This window comes from Salmo salar, chromosome 03 (assembly GCF_965601325.2).
Source record: "Salmo salar chromosome 03, fSalSal1, whole genome shotgun sequence".
Classification (NCBI taxonomy): Eukaryota; Metazoa; Chordata; class Actinopteri; order Salmoniformes; family Salmonidae; genus Salmo; species Salmo salar.
This window is the reverse complement of record NC_138293.1, coordinates 44,150,778-44,175,677: the sequence shown is the minus strand read 5'-3', so window position 1 is coordinate 44,175,677 and position 24,900 is coordinate 44,150,778. Positions and strand designations below refer to the sequence as shown.

Below are 24,900 nucleotides of genomic sequence, written 5' to 3'. Positions count from 1 at the left end.
TCACCTGACGACCGAAGTCAGCCTGCAGGTGCCCAGCCAGCCACAAGGAGTCGCTAGAGCACGATGATCCAAGTAAAGACGCCGGTTCAAACCCTTCCCTAACCCGAACGACACTGGGCCAATTGTGCGCCGCCCTATGGGACTCCTGATCATAGCCGGTTGTGATACAGCCCAGGATTGTACCCGGGTCTTTAGTGACGCCTCTGGCACTGCGATGCAGTTCCTTAGACCTCTGCGCCACTATAGTCTAATCATATTTAATTTCTTTGGAAAGATAACTTCCACGTGATTCTCTGTCCATGCATAGACAGCCTACTCTACTTCACTGACACCACACATATACTAGGCGCACTTGATCTCGCACACCCAACTAGGAGAGGTAGGCTACTTCACTTGAAGCAGCAAAGTGTGTGAATACTGCGACAAAGATGTGCTTTTAATACAAGAGGTAGGTCTAACACATACAAGGCAGAAAGACTACTGTTTCCAAATAATCTGGACCGCAATGATCTCTGTTGGGACTTGCAGGTCTCATGCAGCCCTCCAACTAGAAGCCTATTTTTGCGTATTTCGTACTTCGACCTCAAATTGCGTGCATGGTACGCAAAATGCGTGCAGGTTGGCAGGTCTGAGAGGGGGATACAGAATGGTTAATAGTATGAATGGTAAAGGAGAAGTTTACCCAAATTCCAGAAACTCCCAAGTGATTCCATACATTGACGCTACTACAGTGGAGGTTGGCCTCTCCCCCTCTGTAGTGCTGTACTGAAACAGATGCAAAAATGGGTCACGTGACTCGTGACAGTGCAGGCCTTTTCTGCTCTGTTGCCAGTGAATTCATGATTCACAAATCCGCAAAATGTGGACACATTTGTTGTTTTATTGACAGCTTACGGCCAAATTAGCTATTTCTGTCAAAAGTACTATCGGTTTTGAGTCAGGAAATGTGTACTTTTACACCTAAAACATTTTGATTATTTTATGTAGCCAACTGCCACAGCAACGGAGATGGGTAACAACTGTGCATGTTCTCTCGGAGGAATCCCTGCTACGTAGAAACTGCACGTTATTCCCTTATTCACAGATTCTGTTTTTTTTCAGCAGAGAAGTTAAGACATTAATTATACAAAGTAAACAACTAAATATCAACAACTACAAATATCCTCGTGAATAGCATCCCCCCCGACATGTATAGTAAACAAAATTCAATGCATGGGCATCTATGCCCTCACAACTAAAGTCCATTTAGAGAGCATAAGCTGAGGAGTTTAAGTCATTCAGTCAGAGTTTCCGCTTGTTTGCTAGCAATAGCAAGAATGATTCGTTTAACAGTGTTGTTTGACAAAGGTATTGATGTGAGTTTCTGTGCGCCTGCTTTCCTACACATTGTTTTCACCATATCAATTGCGGCCGGTAATAATGATCAAAGTCTCTGCAATAGTGTGTTTCTTATTGTAGCGGGCCTAGCCATTCACCAAATGTTCCCATGATCTAAGTGCACTCTGGTTGAATTTTATCTTTTAGATTTGAATAATTTTCATTTAGATTTTTAAGGTTAACCACATTAATGATTTTGAGATACAAAAAAATGTATATGATAATATCGTCTTTGTATCTCTTTCTTATTTGTTCCTCCTCAGGATTTTTGAAATTCTCCCGCAACCCCATTTTCATATCAGGCAACCCCACATGGGGTCTCATCCCCTAGTTTGGGAACCGCTGTGCTAATCTGTAGAGCACCTAGGCCTATATGTCTACATGATATGGCGCAATGGTACTAACATAAGAACACCTCGAATGTCAAGTATCTGGCTAGGTTACATACCTCCGCATGCTGGTTTTACGGCTGTCTTTTCTTAAACGAGCCTTTGTATTTTGGCACTGCGCCAGATCCAGTCCATGGAAATACAGTAGCAAGAGCTGTATCTTTAAATATCCTTTCTGTCCCCATGCAGCTATGCAAAGATGGCTGCAGTAGTATTTACATATTTACAGTGAAAACAGTGAAATTTCTAGCAACGTAACGAGTCACGTGATCTGTTTTCGCAGCCGTTTTAGTACAGGGAGAGATGGCAAACTCCACTGAACTAGTTTCAATGTATGGAATCAATTGGGAGTTTCTGCGGTTTTTGGTAAACTTCTCCGTTAAACTTTCTAATTCAGTCAGCCACCAGTACAGCACCTGACAGGACTTAAGGCTGTCTTAGTACTACTGGATCCAGCTTAGTGACTCAGGTCTAGGGACACGGTCTAAAGAAACAATTCATTTTATCAAAATGTCTGATAGATCTTCATAAACAATCTTAACCCACCAGGGCTAGTTTTCCTTAAAAAGGATGTGTGTGTGTGTGTGTGTTACCTGGCTGTTCTGATTGGTCTAATGGAGTGATGGAGGCCCCTCTATCAGGCCCCATGATAGGCTCCTAGAAAGAGAGCGAGATGGAGTGTAAGAGGACACGTTGAGAAAAACTGTCTCAGTCCTTTCTTAATGAAAACACAATATGTGTAGGGCCCAGAGTTTTCCGGGACAGGTCACGTGAAAAGACCAAGGTAAAACTCTGGGCACTAAGTATAAGAGACGGCACTGACCGCTCCCTGTTCCTCACCTGTATCATCTGTCGGCCACACTCCACGGTGACCAGTTTGTGACACTTCTTGTGGACCAGCAGTTTGCAGTTGATGCATTTGTAACCCTGTCTCCCCAGACCCCAGATACGGTCTGCGCAGATGGCGCAGTGAGCTCTCTGGAAGACAAAGAAAATAAACCTTTAGCGAGAAAGAGACAGGGGGATAGGAAACAGAGACAAAGAGAAAGAGAGGAAGAGCGAGAAAGAAGTGAAGGAAGAGAGGTATATACAGTATATACAGTGGTTCCTCAAAAGTTTAGAGCCTATGACCATTTGTGGCAAATTGTGTCATTGCACCACACTATCACAAGGGGGAGTTAGAATGCTGATCTATGGGCAGTCTGAACTGTGGCACAAATTGACTGTCTTTCGTAAATTAATGGAGGTGTGAATGTTTAAGTCAGAGAGCCTCTCTTCTCTGGCACTAGAGTCCTGTATCAGGCAACTACAATAAATGACCTGGCGGGTGGTTCCGGAGTTGAGAGAGAACATGGGTAAATACAATTGCACATTTTCACTTGACATGTAGACTGACAATTTAAAAAAAATAGGCACAGTGGGATTTTGATTTCTCTCCCTCTAAAAACAGAAATAATTCGTAAATAATGACAGTTTGTTATTTACACAGTGTTAAAGAGTGATAGCTCCTCTATATAAAGTGAGTTTCTGAAACAGAGTCCTTCTTTGCTGATGTGAAGAAGAAACTGAATGAGAGTCCAGCGAGGATAGGGAGGGGAAAAATAGGGAGGGGAAAATAGTAGCCCATATTTTCAAGACCCGAGTTACTTCATGAATTTATGAAAATGTACTAGTGTATTTAGGCAATTTAATATATTAATTTAGGCTTGGCATATTTTGTAGGCTATTTCGCAGCATAAAGCCATACATGTCAGCATAAAGCTGAGTGATTCACTCATTTGAGGCTTTGGATCAAAATAAATAAGTACCAACATTCTTTGAGTCTTTAATAAATAAGATAATGTGTGTGTTCAATCATTTGTGAGATTGTGGTTACAAAGAAGCACGTAAACAGACTACATCAAATAAATCCTATTCATAATGAATAATCAGATGCGTGTTGCAAGCTTGTCATTTTCACTTATTTATTTATTTTATATTTTTAGACAACAAAACACACATAGATATGACATCTCAGCCAAAAAAAAGAAACGTCCCCTTTTCAGGACCTCGTCTTTCAAAGATAATTAATAAAAATATAAATAACTTCACAGATCTTCATTGTAAATGGTTTAAACACTGTTTCCCATGCTTGTTCAATGAACCATAAACAATTAATGAACATGCACCTGTGGAACGGTCGTTAAGACACTAACAGCTTACGGTAGGCAATTAAAGTCACAGTTATGAAAACTTAGGACACTAAAGAGGCCTTTCTACGGACTCTGAAAAAAAAAAATGAAAAAAAAAAGATGCCCAGGGTCCCTGCTCATCTGCGTGAAAGTGCCTTAGGCATGCTGCAAGGAGGCATGCAAATGTGGCCAGGGCAATAAATTGCAATGTCCGTACTGTGAGACGCCCAAGACAGCACTACAGGGAGACAGGACGGACAGCTGATCGTCCTCGCAGTGGCGGACCACGTGTAACACCTGCACAGGATTGGTACATCTGAACACACACACCTGCGGGAAAGGTACAGCATGGCAACAACTGCCCGAGTTACACCAGGAACGCACAATCCCTCCATCAGTGCTCAGACTGTCCGCAATAGGCTGAGAGAGGCTGGACTGAGGGCTTGTAGGCCTGTTGTAAGGCAGGTCCTCACCAGACATCACCGGCAACAACGTTGCCTATGGGCACAAACCCACCGTCGCTGGACCAGACAGGACTGGCAAAAAGAGCTCCTCATAGAGATATATAGAGATATATATAGAGATATATATAGAGAGAGAGATATATATATATATATCTCTCTATCTCTCGATCTCTATCTATATCTCTCTCGATCTATCTATCTATCTATTGATCTATCTATATCTATACACACACACAACACACACACACACATATATATACACACACACACACACACACATATACACACACACACACACACACACACATATATATATATACACACACACATACACACACAGTGGGGGGAAAAAGTATTTGATCCCCTGCTGATTTTGTATGTTTGCCCACTTACAAAAAAATGATCAGTCTATAATTTTAATGGTAGGTTTACATAGTGAGAGACAGTATAACACAAAAATCCAGAAAAACGCATGTCAAAAATGTTATAAAATGATTTCCATTTTAATGAGGGAAATAAGTATTTGACCCCTCTGCAAAACATGACTTAGTATTTGGTGGCAAAACCCTTGTTGGCAATCACAGAGGTCAGACGTTTCTTATAGTTGGCCACCAGGTTTGCACACATCTCAGGAGGGATTTTGTCCCACTCCTCTTTGCAGATCTTCTCCAAGGAATTAAGGTTTCGAGGCTGACGTTTGGCAACTCGAACCTTCAACTCCCTCCACAGATTTTCTATGGGATTAAGGTCTGGAGACTGGCTAGGCCACTCCAGGACCTTAATGTGCTTCTTCTTGAGCTACTCCTCTGTTGCCTTGGCCGTGTGTTTTATGTCATTGTCATGCTGGAATACCCACCCACGACCCATTTTCAATGCCCTGGCTGAGGTTCTCACCCAAGATTTGACAGTACATGGCCCCGTCAAATGATGCGGTGAAGTTGTCCTGTCCCCTTAGCAGAAAAACACCCCCAAAGCATAATGTTTCCATCTCCATGTTTGACGGTGGAGATGGTGTTCTTGGGGTCATAGGCAGCATTCCTCCTCCTCCTCCAAACACGGCGAGTTGAGTTGATGCCAAAGAGCTCTATTTTGGTCTCATCTGACCACAACACTTTCACCAGTTGTCCCCTGAATCATTCAGATGTTCATTGGCAAACTTCAGATGGGCATGTATATGTACTCGAGTAGAGGGACCTTGCGGGCGCTGCAAGATTTCAGTCCTTCACGGTGTAATGTGTTACCAATTGTTTTCTTGGTGACAATGGTCCCAGCTGCCTTGAGATCATTGACAAGATCCTCCCGCGTAGTTCTGGGCTGATTCCTCACCGTTCTCATGATCGTTGCAACCCCACGAGGTGAGATCTTGCATGGAGTCCCAGGCCGAGGGATATTGACAGTTCTTTTGTGTTTCTTCCATTTGCGAATAATAGCACCAAATGTTGTCACCTTCTCACCAAGCTGCTTGGCGATGGTCTTGTAGCCCATACCAGCCTTGTGTAGGTCTACAATCTTGTCCCTGACATCCTTGGAGAGCTCTTTGGTCTTGGCCATGGTGGAGAGTTTGGAATCTGATTGATTGATTGCTTCTGTGGGCATGTGTCTTTTTTACAGGTAACAAGCTGCGGTTAGGAGCACTCCCTTTAAGAGTGTGATCCTAATCTCAGCTCGTTACCTGTATAAAAAACACCTGGGAGCCAGAAATCTTTCTGATTGAGAGGGGATCAAATACTTATTTCCCTCATTAAAATGCAAATCAATTTATAACATTTTTGACATGCGTTTTTCTGGATATTTTTGTTATTCTGTCTCTCGCTGTTCAAATAAACCTACCATTAAAATTATAGACTAATCCTTTCTTTATCAGTGGGCAAACGTACAAAATCAGCAGGGGATCAAATACTTCCCCCCCCCCCCCCACTGTATGTATGTATGTATGTATGTATGTAGACAGACCGTAGCGTATTACTTACTAAAACTGTTCTTACACGGTAAGGTTTTTATTACAGAAACTAATATGGTCTGCTTTATTCCATTATATTCTTAAAATATACAGTACCAATGAAAAGTTTGGACACACCTACTCATTCAAGGGTTTTTCTTTAATAGTGAAGACATCAAAACTGTGGAATTATGCAGCAACCAAAAAAGTGCTAAACAAATCCAAATATATTTTAGATTCTTCAAGACCTTTGCCTTGATGACAGCTTTGGACACTCTTGGCATTCTCTCATTTTCCAACAGTCTTGAAGTAGTTCCCACATATGCTGAGCACTTGTTGGCTGCTTTTCCTTCAATATGCGGTCCAACTCCTCCCAAACCATCTCAATTGGGTTGAGGTTGGGTGATCGTGGAGGCTAGGTCATCTGATGCAGCACTCCGTCACTCCCCTTCGTCAAATAGACCGTACACAGCCTGGAGGTGTGTTTTAGGTCATTGTCCTGTTGAAAAACAAATGATAGTGGGACTAAGCGCAAACCAGAAGCGCAAACCAGATGTGTATCGCTGCAGAATGCTGTGGTAGCCATGCTGGTTAAGTGTGCCTTGAAATCTAAATAAATCATTGAGTGTCACCAGCAAAGCACCCCCCCCCCCCCCCATCTCCTCCATGCTTCACAGTGGGAACCACTCATGTGGAGATCATCCATTCACCAACTCCGCGTCTCACAAAGACACTGCGGTTGGAACCAAAAACCTCCAATTTGGACTCCAGACCAGAGGACAAATTTCCACCGGTCTAATGTCTATTGCTCGTGTTTCTTCGTCCAAGCAAGTCTCTTCTTATTATTGGTGTCCTTTAGTAGTGGTTTCTTTGCAGAAATTCGACCATGAAGGCCTGATTTACGCAGTCTTCTCTGAACAGTTGATGTTGAGAAGTGTCTGTTACTTGAACTCTGTGAAGCATTTATTTGGGTTGGAATCTGAGGTGCCATTAATTGCGGATTTCTGAGGCTGGTAACTTGAATTAACATAACCTCTGCAGCAGAGGGTAAAGCAGATTAATGTGCTTAATTGCATCAAGATGGCGGCAGGGCAGTTTTGCTGAGCTTGTTGTGTCACACTGTTTGTTTGTTTCAAGTGTTACAAGTTATTACTTAGTAAAACCGTTATAGGCTGAGAGAGTTGTAATTAAACAGGCAAAATCTAAAATCCTACAGGATCAAAGCAATTAAAAAGTTAAATTGACATATGCTGGTTTCTACACAAGGCGATAAAGCCGGTGTGGTGCCCTCCCTGAAAGCCGAGAGAGGATACATCTGTGCTGTGACTGACGGTCTAGACACTTTGGGCCGACTAGCCTTGGATACTCAGACGGTCAGGTTATTATCTGTGTTTCACCATTCTACCGGTGTCATCCGACTCCTCTCCTGCCCCGCTGTGCGGTGGAAGCCAGAGGTTGGTATCTGCGCTGTGACATAACGTCTAGATGCGCTGTGCTTCCTAGCCCAGGATACCCCTGCCGGGTGGACTAGCCACCAGTAATAGGTCTACTGGGCCCGCTCTGCCTCACTGTGAGGTAGCCTACTGCAAGGCAACTGGGTGCACTGACCAGACCCACACACACTGGGCGAAATCCCTGTCAGTACATTCCTGCAGTGGCTGTTGAACGAGCTGACCGTTCCAAGGCAATACGCTCGGGCACACACTTGCTTTCTAATTCTACTAGACCTGTAGGCTACAGCTGAACAATTTTTGGGGAATTTAAGGTTTCAAAAAATGTACTCAGTATATTTTAATTTGGTTTTCTTTTTGTTTTAGTGAACTGTTCAGTGGTTAAAAGGGGTATTTTTGTAGAACTGGTTTTAATTGCTGCCTACATGGGTTATGACTCATTGTTCTTGATAATTTAGACTATGCAATCTCCCCTCACCCAGAGATACCGCTAAACCCTACTTTGACTGATGGTATAGCAGCTTTTATCTTTGAGGGATCCGATTGTGTTACCATTTGACTCCTACATTCACATAAACCTTTCATCTACAAGGTTTGGTCTCGCTAAAAACTGTGTTGTAACAGATGACTGTAGTTTGGATTATTTTGAATCTTCTAAGTGCAGAGAGATTTTAGGAAGAAACAAATCAAGGTGTTTTATTATTCTTCTGCTTTTGGTGTCAGGAAACATTCATCCAAACCCAGGCCCATTGGCTATGGATGAACTTCCCACTCCAAATGATTTTAAAACTAGATCAGGGTTGGGACTGATGCATATTAATGTGAGGAGTTTGATGCCGAAATTGGACATGATAAAAGTCTGGATTCACACTGCTGACCCAGATGTCTTAATACTGTCCGTGGCTTAAGAAATCTATTCTAAATCAGTCTATAGGTTTGGATAGTTATGTTTATCGATGTGACCAACAAAGTAAGGGGGAGGTATAGCCATTTATATTAAAGACATGTGGTTACTGAACTAAGGTCTTTACCTAAACCAAAACAGTTTGAGTTTTTAGCAATGAAGCTGCAGTTATCAAAAGCTGTGAACTTGGATTTGATAGGATGTTATACACCTCCATCTGCAAAAATAGACGCGTGGTTGGGGGGGGGGGGAATTAAATGGTCCTCATGGACGATTTAAACTGGGATTGGTTATCTCCAAACTCGGAGGCCATAAGAGGACTGTGCAATACATTACATTTTACTCAAATTATAAATGCGGTTACAAGACTCAATCCCAAAGACATCTCTAAATCAACACTTATTGATGTTACTCTAACAAACAATCCGCATAAATACTCGGCCGTTGGGATTTTCGCTAATGATTAAAGTGATCATTGTGCAGTTGCTTGCATTAGAGACACCAAAATCCCCAAAGTGTCCTCTCGGTTCATAGTCAAACTAAATTTTACGCAGTTCTGTGAACAGGCATGAACTTTAACTTTATGCATGCAACTGGGATAGGATTGCGCTTATTCCAGATATCGAAGAGGCATTCTCATTGTGTTTTCTACCATCTGAGATAAACACGCCCCTCTCAAAAAGTACCGGGTAAGAGGTAGAGACAATCCCTGGTTTACAGGGGAATTATCTGATTGGATCCATAAATGAAATACACAATGGGCCAAAGACAGAAAGGGTAATTCCCAGACTGAATGGTAGTTATTCAGGGCACTGAGAAATAAGTGTGCCTTGTTAATATGGAAATGCAAATCTAGCTTCTATTACGAATCTACCAAGGAAAACAAACCTCAATAACCCGAAGAAATTATGGAAAACCATTAAATCCATGAATGCTAACCAACTCCTCTGGTCTTCCACTGAAATTGACAAGAATAAACTGCTTGACATGTTTAATGAGCATTTTACTCAAGCTGGGCATTTATTTGATGATGAACTCCTTCCAAACATCTCAAATGAGGCTGTGAATGAAACTGCCACATGCCAGCCTACGGGTCATTTATTTCAATTTACCGAGATTGAGCTTACAGAAGTTGTAATGGAACTCAAATCTATCGCTATTAAGAAAGCAGTTGGCTCAGATTAATTAAACCCATATTTAAAAAAAAATTGGTTCAGAGATCATTGCTGCCCCTCTCACTCGTATATTAAATCTTTCATTGACGAGTAATACTATTCCAAAAGTCTGGAAAGTAGCCTATACATAAAGGTGGAGATCTGTCCCTGTTGCATAATTATCGTCCCATATCTAAACTGTCTGCACTGGCATAGGTTTTGGAAAACCTGGTGAACTCACAGTTGAACAACTTTCTTTATAATAACTCAGTTTTATCTCAATTCCAGTCAGGTTTTAGAGCCAAGCATAGTACAATAACTGCTGGAAGTAAAGTTGTAGGTGACATTCTAGATGCTCAGGACAAGAAAAATAACTGTGTTTCACTTTTTATTGACTTATCGAAGGCCTTCGACACTGTTGACCATGCCCTGCTGTTGTATAGACTAAAAAAGGTTGAAGTGTTGATGCATTGGATTGGTTCCAAAACTACCCTTCTGACAGAACACAGTGTGTAGCACAGGAGGGTATGAAATCTGAGTTAAGGCTTATAAAAGGAGTTTCCCAGGACTCAATTTTAGGTCTGATCCTTTTTACACTGTATATATAGGGAAGACTATTGACTCTGCAAATCTCCATTTGTATGCTGATGACAATTATTTATTCTAGCGCGTCTAAAATTGAGGCTTTTTAGGACTTACAGTTGGCCTTTGAAGTTATTCAAAGGCAGCTTTTCCAATTGAAACTTGTGCTTAATGAAAGGAAAACAAAGTTTATGGTTTTCTTCCCTGAAAGTTAACAGATGAGTCACTTGCAGATTTGAACTATAACAGGCCAGCATATTGATAGGGTCACCTCCTATAAGCATTTTAGGATTAGGTTAGATGAAAAGTTGAATTTTAAACAGCACATTGATACCTTGACCAAGAAACTGAAGTTGAAATTGGATTTCTATTACAGGAACAAATCTTGCTTTCAATGTTAGTCAGAAAATATATTGTTCAAAGCACTTCTTTAAAATTTTAAATCAGTGCTGGATTATAGTGATATTGTCTATATGCAGGCCTCAGCAAGTACCTTAAACTCAGGACAGTGTATCATGGTGCTTTAAGATTTAATACAAACGCTAGATCACTGACCCATCACTGTGATTTGTATGCTATGGTGCAATGGACCTGTCTCTCCACCAGGAGGCTAAAGCACTGCTACACTTTTGTGTACAAAGCATTGATGGGACAACTCCCTTTGTATCTCTGTTCTTTACTGACCAGATCAGTCACTCAATATAGTCTTCTTTCAGTCGCTGCTGTCCTTGTCTGTTCCTAAGTAAAGAACTGAGATGGGGAAACAATATTTTTCCCATAATGCCCCTTCATCCTGGAACATGCTTCAGAAGATTTTAAAGTTAGAGCAGTTAGTCTGTTTTTAAGACTCTGATAGACAACGCTGTTTGTGACAACAGCAGTTGTTTCTAATTTTCAATTGTATCTAACTTGTGACACTGTCTTGTGTGTATTCTGTAATGTTTTATGGACACGCTGCTACTTCCCTGTTTTGCCTTCTTGCCAGGTCACCCTCGCAAAATAGGTTTTTAACCTCAATGGGTTTTACCTGGTTAAATAAAAAAAATTTAACTCTGGGTCTTCCTTTCCTGTGGCGGTCCTCAGAGCCAATTTCATCAAAGCGCTTGATGGTTTTCGTTGAAGAAACATTCAAAGTTCTTGATATTTTCCGGATGTACTGACCTTCATGTCTTAAAGTAATGATGGACTGTCGTTTCTCTTTGCTTATTTGAGCTGTTCTTGTCATAATATGGACTTTGCCTTTTATCAAATAGGGATATTTGGCAACCTACCTTATCACAACACAACTGATTGGCTCAAACACATTGAGGAAAGAAATTCCACAAATTAACTTTTAACAAAGCAAACCGGTAAATTGAAATGCATTCCAGGTGACTACCTTATGAAGCTGGTTGAGAGAATGCCAAGAGTGTGCAAAGCTGTCATCAAGGCAAAGGGTGGCTATTTGAAGAATCTCAAATATAACATGTTTTTTTATTTGTTTAACCTGTTGGGGATAGGGGGCAGTATTTGCACGGCCGGATAAAAAAACGTACCCGATTTAATCTGGTTACTACTCCTGCCCAGTGACTAGAATATGCATATTATTGTTTGATTTGGATAGAAAACACCCTAAAGTTTCTAAAACTGTTTGAATGGTGTCTGTGAGTATAACAGAACTCATTTGGCAGGCAAAAACCTGAGAAGATTCTGTACAGGAAGTGCCCTCTCTGACCATTTCTTGGCCTTCTTTGTCATCTCTATCCAAAAAAAAGGATCTCTGCTGTAACGTGACATTTTCTAACGCTCCCATAGGCTCTCAGAAGGCGCCAGAAAGTTGAATGATGACTTTGCAGGCCATGGCTGAAAAACAGTAGCGCATTTGGTAAGTGGTCGATCTGAGAACAATGAGACGGGCGCACGAGACGACTCCATGTTTACATTTTCAGTCTTTGAACGAAAACAACGACTCCCGGTCGGAATATTATCGCTATTTTACGAGAAAAATAGCATAAAAATTGATTTTAAACAGCGTTTGACATGCTTCGAAGTACGGTAATGGAATATTTTGAATTTTATTGTCACGAAACGCGCCGGGCGCGTCACCCTTCATTACCCTTCGGATAGTGTCTTGAACGCACGAACAAAACGCCGCTATTTGGATATAACTATGGATTATTTGGAACCAAACCAACATTTGTTGTTTAAGTAGAAGCCCTGGGAGTGCATTCTGACGAAGAACAGCAAAGGTACTCCAATTTTTCTTATAGTAAATCTGAGTTTGGTGAGTACCAAACTTGGTGGGTGTCAAAATAGCTAGCCTGTGATGGCCGGGCTATCTACTCAGAATATTGCAAAATGTGCTTTCACCGAAAAGCTATTTTAAAATCGGACACCGCGATTGCATAAAGGAGTTCTGTATCTATAATTCTTAAAATAATTATGTTTTTTGTGAATGTTTATCGTGAGTAATTTAGTAAATTCACCGGAAGTGTTCGGTGGGAATGCTAGTCGCATGCTAGTCACATGCTAATGTAAAAAGCTGGTTTTTGATATAAATATGAACTTGATTGAACAAAACATGCATGTATTGTATAACAATGTCCTAGGAGTGTCATCTGATGAAGATCAAAGGTTAGTGCTGCATTTAGCAGTGGTTTTGGTTTTTGTGACATTATATGCTAGCTTGAAAAATGGGTGTCTGATTATTTCTGGCTGGGTACTCTGCTGACATAATCTAATGTTTTGCTTTCGTTGTAAAGCCTTTTTGAAATCGGACAGTGTGGTTAGATTAACGAGAGTCTTGTCTTTAAAATGGTGTAAAATAGTCATATGTTTGAGAAATTGAAGTAATAGCATTTCTAAGGTATTTGAATATCGCGCCACAGGATTCCACTGGCTGTTGACTAGGTGGGACACAAACGACCCACCTTGCCCAGGGAGGTTAACAGACCTTTGCAAGGCATGTCACTTCACCCATCTCTCTGCATAGCCCACCACATGAACTGTTTTCTAACCACATCTGGATAGATCCATAACATATTACTATGGGAATAAATATCACTGAATGCAATAAATATTGGAATATAGTGGGCAAATGCAATTGCAGCCATAAAATTGTTGCTTACTGAAACACCCACAGTCATCCAATTGTTATAATAGGATTTGAAGCAAGCATAGGGACTGGTCTTCAAATCAGATTTTTCTTGTCACTGAATCTCTGTTTGGGTATTGGTTAGCCTACAATTAGGGTGTGGAAATGTTCAGATTATTTTGCTCTTCACTCGCAGTCGCTTAGTAACCTAGGCCTACTCCCGACCGATCACGTTGTACAACGCCATATTTTCATAACGGAAGCCCCGAGGCCTACATTGGCTACTGTAAAATGCATTTTTTCTTGGAATAGAAACACCATAATATTGATCAATTTAATGAAGCTACATTTCTGACAGTATAAACAGCAAAACAATAATTATAAATATATAATCAATCAATCTCATACAATGCATTCGAGAAAATATTCAGACCCCTTAACTTTTTCCACAATTTGTTACGTTACAGCCTGAATAACATTTGGCTGTGATTGGGAGTCCCATAGGGCGGCGCACAATTGGCTCAGCGTCATCTGGGTTTAGCCGGGCTAGGCCGTCATTGTAAATAAGAAATTGTTCAACTGACTTGCCTAGTTAAATAAAGGTTTAATTTAAAAAAAATTCTAATAATAATAAAAAATGTTTGATTAAATTATTTCTCAATCTACACACAATACCCCATAATGACAAAGCAAATATAGGTTTAGACATTTCTGCAAATGTATTAAGAAATGTAAAACCTGTACGCTCTCGTTGGCTGGCCCTTGCTTCATAATCGTCGCCAAACCCACTGGCTCCAGGTCATCTACAAGACCCTGCTAGGTAAAGTCCCCCCTTATCTCCGCTCACTGGTCACCATAGCAGCACCCACCTGTAGCACGCGCTCTAGCAGGTCTCTCTTTCTGGTCACCCCCAAAGCCAATTCCTCCTTCGGCCGCCTCTCCTTCCAGTTCTCTGCTGCCAATGACTGGAACGAACTACAAAAATCTCTGAAACTGGAAACACTCATCTCCCTCACTAGCTTCAAGCACCAGCTGTCAGAGCAGCTCACAGATTACTACACCTGTACATAGCCAATCTATAATTCAGCCCAAACAACTACCGCTTCCCCTACTGTATTTATTTATTTAGCTCCTTTGCACCCCATTATTTCTATTTCTACTTTGCACTTTCTTCCACTGCAAATCTACCATTCCAGTGTTTTACTTGCTATATTGTATTTACTTCGCCACCATGGCCTTTTTTGCCTTTACCTCCCTTATCTCACCTCATTTGCTCACTTTGTATATAGACTTATTTTTGTACTATATTATTGACTGTATGTTTGTTTTACTCCATGTGTAACTCTGCGTTGTTGTATGTTGTCGAACTGCTTTGCTTTATCTTGGCAAGGTCGCAATTGTAAATGAGAACTTGTTCTCAACTTGCCTACCTGGTTAAATAAAGGTGAAATAAATAAAATAAAAATGTACCTAAGTAATCAGACCCTGGGGTAAATTCAATTGATTCGTGATGATTTGGGAAGGCAAACACCCGTCTGTACGAGGTCCCACAGTTGACAGTGCATGTCAGAGCAAAAACCAAGCCATGAGGTCGAAGGAATAGTCCGTAGAGCTCCGAGACAGGATTGTGTCGAGGCACAGATCTGGGGAAGGGTACAAAAAAAAAGTGTCTGCAGCATTGAAGGTCCCCAAGAACCCAGTGGCCTCCCTCATTCTTAAATGGAAGAAGTTTGAGCAAACTGAGCAATCGGGGAAGAAGGGCCTTGGTCAGGGAGGAGACCAAAAACCCGATGGTCATTCTGACAGAGCTCCAGAGTTTTCGTGTAGATGGGAGAACCTTCCAGAACGACAACCATCTCCACAGCACTCCACCAAATCAGGCCTTCCTGACAGAAGCCACTCCTCAGAAGAAAAAGACATCCCTTTTGGCAAACTCCAACCGGGCTCTAAAGACTCTCAGACCATGAGAACCAAGATTCTCTGTTCTGATGTAACCAAGATTGAACTCTCCTAACCTATGGTTAGGTACATTATTGCAACGATTCTGCTTTTTTCGCGAATGCGCTTTGTTAAATCATCGAAGCGAAGTTGAAGTAGGCTGTGATTCGATGATAAATTAACAGGCACCGCATTGATTATATGCAACGCAGAACAAGCTAGTTAACCTAGTAATATCATCAACCATGTGTAGTTAACTAGTGATTATGTGAGGATTGATTGTTTTTGATAAGTTTAATGCTAGCTAGCAACTTACCTTGGCTCCTTGCCAAGGTCCTTTTGATGCTGCACTCGCGTAACAGGTGGTCAGCCTGCCACGCAGTCTCCTCGTGGATTGCCATGTAAATTGGCCATAATCGGCATCCAAAAAGGCAGATTACCGATTGTTATGAAAACTTGAAAATCGGCCCTAATTAAATCGGTCGACCTTTACTACAGAGGGTAGTGCGTACGGCCCAGTACATCACCAGGGCCAAGCTTCCTGCCGTCCAGGACCTCTATACCAGGCAGTGTCAAAGGAAGGCCCTAAAAATTTGTCAAAGACTCCAGCCACCCTAGTCAGACTGTTCTCTCTGCTACCGCATGGCAAGCGGTTCAAGAGGTCTAGGTCCAAGAGGCTTCTAAACAGCTTCTAAACAGCTTCCAAGCTCCTGAACAGCTAATCAAATGGCTACCCAGACTACTTGCATTGTCGCCACCCCCCACGCTGCTGTTATGATTTATGCATAACCACTTTAAAACTCTACCTACATGTACATAATTACCTCGACGCCGGTGCCCCCCGCACATTGACACATTGTACCGGTACCCCCGTACATATCCACACTATTGTTATTTACAGCTGCTGTTAAATTATTTGTTATTCTTCTCTTGCTTTCTTAGGGATTTTCTTAAAACTGCATTGTTGGTTAATGGCTTGTAAGTAAGCATTTAACTGTTGTATTCGGCACATGTGACAAATATATTTGATTTGAGGTTCTAATCACTGCCAAAGGTGCTTCAACAACGTACTGAGTAAAGGGTCTGAATACTTACGTAAATGTCATATTCCCGTTTTTTTTTTTTTTTTAAAAACCTGTTTTTGCTTTGTCATTATGGGAGTTGTGTGTAGATTGATGAGGGAAAACAGGTTAATCAATTTTAGAATAAGGCTGTAACGTAACAAAATGTTTAAAAAAAAATCAAGGGGTCTGAATACTTTCCAAATGCACTATATAGTATGTTCCTACAAAAGGTTAAAGTCTCTAGTGCAGCCAATATTAAAAACAGTCAAATGCATTCATCAATTAAATCGCTTTAGCCGACATGTTGCGGTTTATTCATTGTTTAATTATTCAATGCTCCCTTTGTTATTTTGTTATAACAAAAATTCTTGACTTTTTAAAGACATGGATGACTTGCATTATGTGTAATGACCACACAAATTAATAAATGATTGATTGATATACTGTATAATGAAGTAGGCCTTCATGCCAATAAGTTACGCTAAAACAGCTACCGTAATTTCCGGACTATTAAGCGCACCTGAATATAAGCCGCACCCACTGAATTAAAAAAATATATATTATTTTGAACATAAATAAGCCGCACATGTCTATAAGCCGCAGGTGCCTACCGGTACATTGAAACAAATGAACTTTACACAGGCTTTAACGAAACACGGCTTGTAACAAAAATAAATAGGCTTTAACGAAACACGGCTTGTAACAAAAATAAATAGGCTTTAACGAAACACGGCTTGTAACAAAAAATAAACATTTGCACAAAGCTTTAGTTGTCTTTTTGCACTGAGTCAATTCCTCACGCTGCTGTTTCCAACGTCTTATCATCAACTCATTAAGACCAAGCTCCCGTGCAGCAGCTCTATTTCCGTTTCCAACAGCCAGATCAATCGCCTTCAACTTGAAAGCTGCATCATATGCATTTCTCCGTGTCTTTGCCATGATGAGGGTGACAAAATGACTACCGTAATCAGAATGATGGGAAGTTTGAGAGCGCTCAATTTAATCTAAACAGTAAACAAAAAAGTTGTTTGACCTTAACCCGTTCGGCAATTTCATTGGTCTAATGAAAGTTTCATGCCGCCAAAAAACTGAGCAAGTCACAGAATGTGTTTTTTTTTCTTTAGAAAAAAAAATGTAAGGCGGGAAAAATCCATATATTAGCCGCGTCATTGTTTAAGCCGCATGGTTCAAAGCGTGAGAAAAAAGTTGAGGCTTATAGTCCGGAATTTACGGTACATTAACCACTTACATCTAGATGTGCCGCTAGCGGAACGCCTCGCCAATATCCAATGATAGAGCGTGGCGCGAATTACAAACACCTCAGAAATCCAAAAACTTCAATTTTTCAAACATATGACTATTTTACACCATTTTAAAGACAAGACTCTCCTTTATCTAACCACATTGTCCGATTTCATAAAGTCTTTACAACGAAAACAAAACATTAGATTATGTCAGGAGAGTACCCAGCCAGAAATAATCAGACACCCATTTTTCAAGCTAGCATATAATGTCACAAAAACCAAAACCACAGCTAAATACCTTTGATGATCTTCATCAGATGACACTCCTAGGACATTATGTTATACAATACATGCATGTTTTGTTCAATCACGTTCATATTTATATCAAAAACCAGCTTTTTACATTAGCATGTGACGTTCAGAACTAGCATACCCACCGCAAACTTCCGGTGAATTTACTAAATTAATCACGATAAACGTTCACAAAAAACAAAATAATTGTTAAGAATTATAGATACAGAACTCCTTTATGCAATCGCGGTGTCCGATTTTAAAATAGCTTTTCGGTGAAAGCACATTTTGCAATATTCTGAGTAGATAGCCCGGCCATCACGGCTAGCTATTTTGACACCCACCAAGTTTGGCACTCACCAAACTCCGATTTACTATAAGAAAAATTTTATTACCTTCTCTGTTCTTCGACAGAATGCATTCCCAGGACTTCTACTTCCAACACCCAATGTTGTTTTGGTTCCAAATAATCCATAGTTATATCCAAATAGCTGCATTTTGTTCTTGCGTTCAAGACACTATCCGAAGGGTGACGCGCCGGCGCGTATCGTGACAAAAAATGTAAAAATATTCCATTACCGTACTTCGAATCATGTCAAACGCTGTTTAAAATCAATTTATGCGATTTTTCTCGTAAAATAGCAATAATATTCCAACCGGGAGACCTTGTTTTCGTTCAAACACTGAAAATAGAAAATGGAGTCTTCACATGCACGCGTGCGCCCGTGTCATTGTTCTCAGAACGACCACTTTCCAAAAGCCCTACTGTTTTTCGCCCAGGGACTGCAGAGTCATCATTCCCCGTTCTGGCGCCTTCTGAGAGCCTATGGGAGCCTTAGAAAATGTTACGTTACAGCAGAGATCCTCTATTTTCCATAAAGAGGCTATAGAAGGCCAAGAAATGGTCAGAGAGGGCACTTCCTGTATAGAATCTTCTCAGGTTTTGGCCTGCCATATGAGTTCTGTTATACTCACAGACACCATTCAAACAGTTTTAGAAACTTTAGGGTGTTTTCTATCCAAATAAAATAATTTTATGCATATTCTAGTTTCTGGGCAGGAGTAATAACCAGATTAAATCGGGTACATTTTTTATCCGGCCGTGAAAATACTGCCCCCTATCCTAAACAGGTTAAACAGGACTCTTTGGTCTACAGCTCCATAACTTTTAAAAGGAAGAACCACAATGTGTGTGTGTGTATATATATATATATATATATATATATATATATATATATATATATATATATATATATATATATATATATATATATATATATATATATATATATTATAAATAAATATATTATAAATAAATAAATATATATATATATTATAAATATATATATTATAAATAAATAAAAATATATATAATAAATATATATATTAAATATATATATATAAATAAATATATAAATAAAAAAATATATATAAATAAATATATATATATATATATTATATATCTTCATTCCTCCTTGTCGCTATCTCCCTCTCTATGTGAATGAATGAATGAATGAATGAATGAATGAATATATATATATACATACATACATACATACATACATACATACATACATACATACATACATACATACATACATATACATACACACACACACAGAGAGGGAGATAGCGACAAGGAGGAATGAAGAGTGGAATATAGAGACAGAGATGGATAGAAAGGTAGCTCACCCTGTTGAAGCGTTTTGCCTGGAAGGCATGGCCACTGGCGTAGTAGAGCTTCCTCCAGCGTCTCGCCCCACGACGATATATAGACTCTGGAGGAGCAAGAAACAGGGGTTACAGGACAAAGTATGTGTGTGTCGGAGAGAAAATCCCCATCTTCAGAAAACAATGATATGGATATAAGAGAAAAAGGGACAAGTAGTTGTAGACTTACTGTCCTCTCCTGGACAGGGCATGCCAGGCTTCTCAGGGACACAAGGAAACACTGAGAGGAGAGGGAAATAACAGCATTAGGCCTACAACATTGCAGTCCATACATCACACAAGTGCGTGTGCCAGAGGTGAGTGGTGGATGCTCCATCATTAACTAGTAGACTTAGCACCCCCCTGTGCACTTCCTCCTATCCCCCAACTTGTCTCCCTCCACTCTATCCGGTATTGATTAAGGACCACCAAATAGCACTCGTGAACAGGCTACTCCGTAAACCCATGACTAGTTCCTGGTTATTGTGAGGCTACCTGATGATTGCCTCGCTAGCAGATGGATAGGATCAGTGTAGCAGACAGAATGATTCATGTTTGTTATGTATACATTATGTTGTCTGCAATGTCAGCCCAGCAGCAAACATTCTTATTTATTCAATTAATACATTGAATTGAATGTAATGGAAGGTGAATGTTCTCAAGTTGTCTGTTTAATGTGTGTCTGCACTGAGGATAAGCTTAATTTATTGAATTGAATGCAAGGCCAATGTATGTATTATGTTGACTGACAGCGCAGTGACAATGCAGACAAGGAATGAGTTCCCCTTGGGTATAAATAAATGCTTATTGAGTAGAACTGAAGGTCATGTTACCATGGATGATGAGTTCAGAGTCTTTATTGAGTTCATAGAGCCTCAGGGCTTCCTCCATCTCCAGCTGAGACGATACTGTACACGGGTCACCTGGAAGGACAGCGGACACAGCAACACAACCGGTCAGTACAGCAACTGCATCTCACATTTCACACCCTATTCCCCATATAGTGGAGTTCAGTAATCCTTCAGCACCCCCACGTTCCTCAAGATCTCTTAGCTGATACATTTAGCTGTTCCAGTTTAGAGAAGGTGCCTATGAGGGAGTGTATGTGGGTGTCTGTGTGAGAGTTCTGTTAAGGCAGCGACTCAGTCTTGACTGAGTTCATTATGAACAGCGACAGTGTGTTTATCAGAGCCTGTGACGAGGCTATTGATGAATGGCTGGCTGGTGAGTGGTGATACATTAATTAGTTAGGGCAGCCTGACCTTTCACTGAGTCCAACAACCTGACGTCGTCAACTGTACTGTGACACACACAAGCGTTACGACCAGCCCGATACTGAGGCAGTGCCAGCTAGCTAGATACAGTAGCTATGCATGACTATCTGGACAGATACTGAGGGGGTACAAAGCCTAGCACAGTTAGCACTGCTTTCGCTCATATCATAATGCATAGCTATTTTCAAGTCTCCCCAGAGATGTTCTATCGGGTTCAAGTCCGGGCTCTGGCTGGGCCACTCAGGGACATTCAGACAATTGTCCCGAAGCCACTCCTGCGTTGTCTTGGCTGTGTGCTTAAGGTTGTTGTCCTGTTGGAAGATGTCCGTTCGTCCGAGTCTGAAGTCCTGAGTGCTCTGAAGCAGGTTTTCATCAAGGATCACTCTGTACTTTGCTCCATTTATCTTTCCCTCAATCCTGACCAGTCTCATATCCTGACCACACATATACAGTGTACCAGTCAAAGGTTAACACACCTACTCATTCCAGGGTTTTTCTTTTTACTATTTTCTGCATTGTAGATTAATAGTGAATACAAAACTATGAAATAACACATATGGAATCATGTAGTAAACGAAAAAAGTTTTAAAATCAAAATATATTTCATATTTTAGATTCTTCACTTGAAGAACTTGAAGCCACCCTTTGCCTTGATGACAGCTTTTCAGTCTTGGCATTCTCTCAACCAGCTTCATGAGGTAGTCACCTGGAACGCATTTCAATTAACAGGTGTACCTGGTTAAAAGTTAATTTGTGGAATACATTTTCTTCTTAATGCGTTTGAGCCAATCAGTTGTGTTATGACAAGGTAGGGTTGGTATTCAGAAGATAGCCCTATTTGCTAAAAGACCAAATCCATATTATGGTAAGAACAGTTCAAAAAAAGCTAAGAGAAACAAAAGTCCATCACTACTTTAGCACATGGTCAGTCAATACGGAAAATGTCAAGAACTTTGAACGTTTCTTCAAGTGCAATCGCAAAAACCATCAAGCGCTATGATGAAGCTGGCTCTCATGAGGACCGCCACAGGAAAGGAAAACCCAGAGTTACCTCTACTGCAGAGGACAAGTTCATTAGAGTTACCAGCCTCAAATTGCAGCCCAAATAAATGCTAGACAGAGTTCAAGTAACAGACACATCTCAACATCAACTGTTCAGAAAAGACTGCGTGAAATTAGTCCTTCATGGTCGAATTGCTGCAAAGAAACCACTACTAAAGGATACCAATAAGAAGACTTTCTTGGGCCAAGAAAAATGAGCAATGGACATTAGACCAGTGGAAATCTATCCTTTGGTCTGAAGTACAAAGCAGAAAATATTTTAAAAATTAAACACAAACCCTTGAAAAGTATGTGTGTCCAAACTGGTACTGGATGTGTGAATGCATGTACAGTTGAAGTCAGAAGTTTACATACACTTAGGTTTGAGTCATTAAAACTCGTTTTTCAACCACTCCACAAATTTCTTGTTAACAAACTATAGTTTCGGCAAGTCGGTTAGAACATCTACTTTGTGCATGACAAGTAATTTTTCCAACAATTGTTTACAGACAGATTGTTTCACTTAAAACTCAATGTATCACAATGCCAGTGGGTCAGAAGTTTACATACACTGAGTTGACTGTGCATTTAAACAGCTTGGAAAATTCCAGAAAATGATGTCATGGCTTTAGAAGCTTCTGATAGGCTAATTGACATAATTTGAGTCAATTGGAGGTGTACCTGTGGATGTATTTCAAGGCCTACGTTCAAACTCTGTGCCTTTTTGCTTGACATGGGAAAATCAAACGAAATCATCCAAGACCTCAGAAAAAAAAATTGTAGACCTCCACAAGACCGGTTCATCCTTGGGAGCAATTTCCAAAGTCGTGAAGGTTCCACGTTCATCTGTACAAACAATAGTACTCAAGTATAAACACCATGGGACCACACAGCCGTCATACCGCTCAGAAAGGAGATGTGTTCTGTCTCCTAGAGATAAACGTACTTTGGTGCGAAAAGTGCAAATCAATCCCAGAACAACAGCAAAAGACCTTGTGAAGATGCTGGAGGAAACAGGTACCAAAGTATCTATATCCACAGTAAAACGAGTCGACATAACCTGAAAGGCCGCTCAGCAAGGAAGAAGCCGCTGTTCCAAAACCGCCATAAAAAAGCCAGACTACAGTTTGCAACTGCACATGGGGACAAAGATCGTACTTTTTGGAGAAATGTCCTCTGGTCTGATGAAACAAAAATAGAACTGTTTGGCCTTAATCACCATCGTTATGTTTGGATGAAAAAGGGGGATGCTTGCAAGCCGAAGAACACCATCCCAACCGTGAAGCACGGGGGTGGCAGCATCATGTTGCGGGGGTGCTTTGCTGCATGAGGGACTGGTGCACTGCACAAAATAGATGGCACCGTGAGGAAGGATAATTATGTGGATATATTGAAGCAACATCTCAAGACATCAGTCAGGAAGTTAAAGCTTGGTCGCAAATGGGTCTTCCAAATGGACAATGACCCCAAGCATACTTCCAAAGTTGTGGCAAAACGGCTTAAGGACAACAAAGTCAAGGTATTGGAGTGGCCATCACAAAGCCCTGACCTAGAAAATGTGTGGGCAGAACTGAAACAGCGTGTGCGAGCAAGGAGGCCTACAAACCTAACTCAGTTACACCATCTCTGTCAGGAGGAATGGGCCAAAATTCACCCAACTTATTGTGGGAATCTTGTGGAAGGCTACCCAAAACGTTTGACCCAAGTTCAACAATTTAAAGGCAATGCTACCAAATACTAATTAGGTGTATGTAAACGTCTGACCCACTGGGAATGTGATGAAAGAAATAAAAGCTGAAATAAATCTATTATTCTGACATTTCACATTCTTAAAATAAAGTGGTGATCCTAACTGACCGAAGACAGGGAATTTTTTACTAGGATTAAAATGACAGGAGTTGTGAGTTTAAATGTATTTGGCTAAGGTGTATGTAAACTTCCAACTTCAACTGTAGGTATAGTAGGTGCACAGGTAGAGAGAAGATGGAGTAATCAAGGTGACAGACAGTGACACATTCAATACCACCTCTAGCTGATCTAGGGTGTAATCTATTGGACAAATGCAGCTTATCCCCGGTTCGTTCCGTTTAAGGGTGCGTTAGTAAATTCACTGAATTTACGAATACACCTTAAGAAAAGTTAAGAATCAGCAAGATTGAATACACCCGATCACACGCAACCAGTTCACTTTAATAGCAGTCATATACAAACAGCTCGTTGTATATTTCATCCCTTCTCGCATCTATGCGCTCTCCTCCCACCTTTTTCCTTAACTTGTGCACTTCAGTGCTCAACACATCAGCTGTCTGTGACCAGAGGAAAAACATTTCCAAGCCCAACCTTTATATCATGACCACTAACCGCTACACACAGCCTACACCATTGTCACATCATAGTTCTAGTAGCTATGGTGATTAACACGTTAGTAAACCTGCTAAAATCATGCAGTACAGTGTACAGTCAGCAGCAAGCAATTTAGCAGATACTCTGGTGGGCCCCGGTGGCAATAAATGAAAACCGAAAGCTTACCTGGACTTCAAAGAGTTACAGTGTTGGATAGCCACAGCCAGCTAGCTAACATAGCATCCCTCTCTGTTTGAGCCGGGTGTTTGAGTAGGCTAAACTAGCTGGCTGCATTCAATGCTAGCTAATTAAGAGAAAAAATATATACTTCGAATAGCTCTCTTTCGCTTCTCCTTAATTTTGGAAGAAATTACTTAGTTCAAAACTGTTAAAATATTGTCAACTACTCACCATATTCTATGGACTGCAGTGTTAGCTAGCTGTAGCGTATGCATTCAGTACGATTCATTCTCTGACCCTTTGATTGGGTG

The 24,900-nt window shown here is 40.7% G+C and overlaps 1 protein-coding gene across 1 annotated transcript in view; it reads right to left on the bottom strand.

Moving 5' to 3' along the window:
• The window catches only part of LOC106600503 (protein kinase C iota type), a 57,149-nt gene that overhangs the window by 14,444 nt on the left and 17,805 nt on the right, over positions 1–24,900 (bottom strand). The window contains exons 3-7 of the mRNA XM_014191901.3: positions 20,585–20,674; positions 19,942–19,992; positions 19,734–19,819; positions 2,607–2,744; positions 2,360–2,423 (exon numbers count right to left, since the gene is read on the bottom strand). Of these exons, the coding sequence (XP_014047376.1) occupies positions 2,360–2,423; positions 2,607–2,744; positions 19,734–19,819; positions 19,942–19,992; positions 20,585–20,674 (429 nt within the window). The remainder of the gene's footprint in view (positions 1–2,359; positions 2,424–2,606; positions 2,745–19,733; positions 19,820–19,941; positions 19,993–20,584; positions 20,675–24,900) is intronic.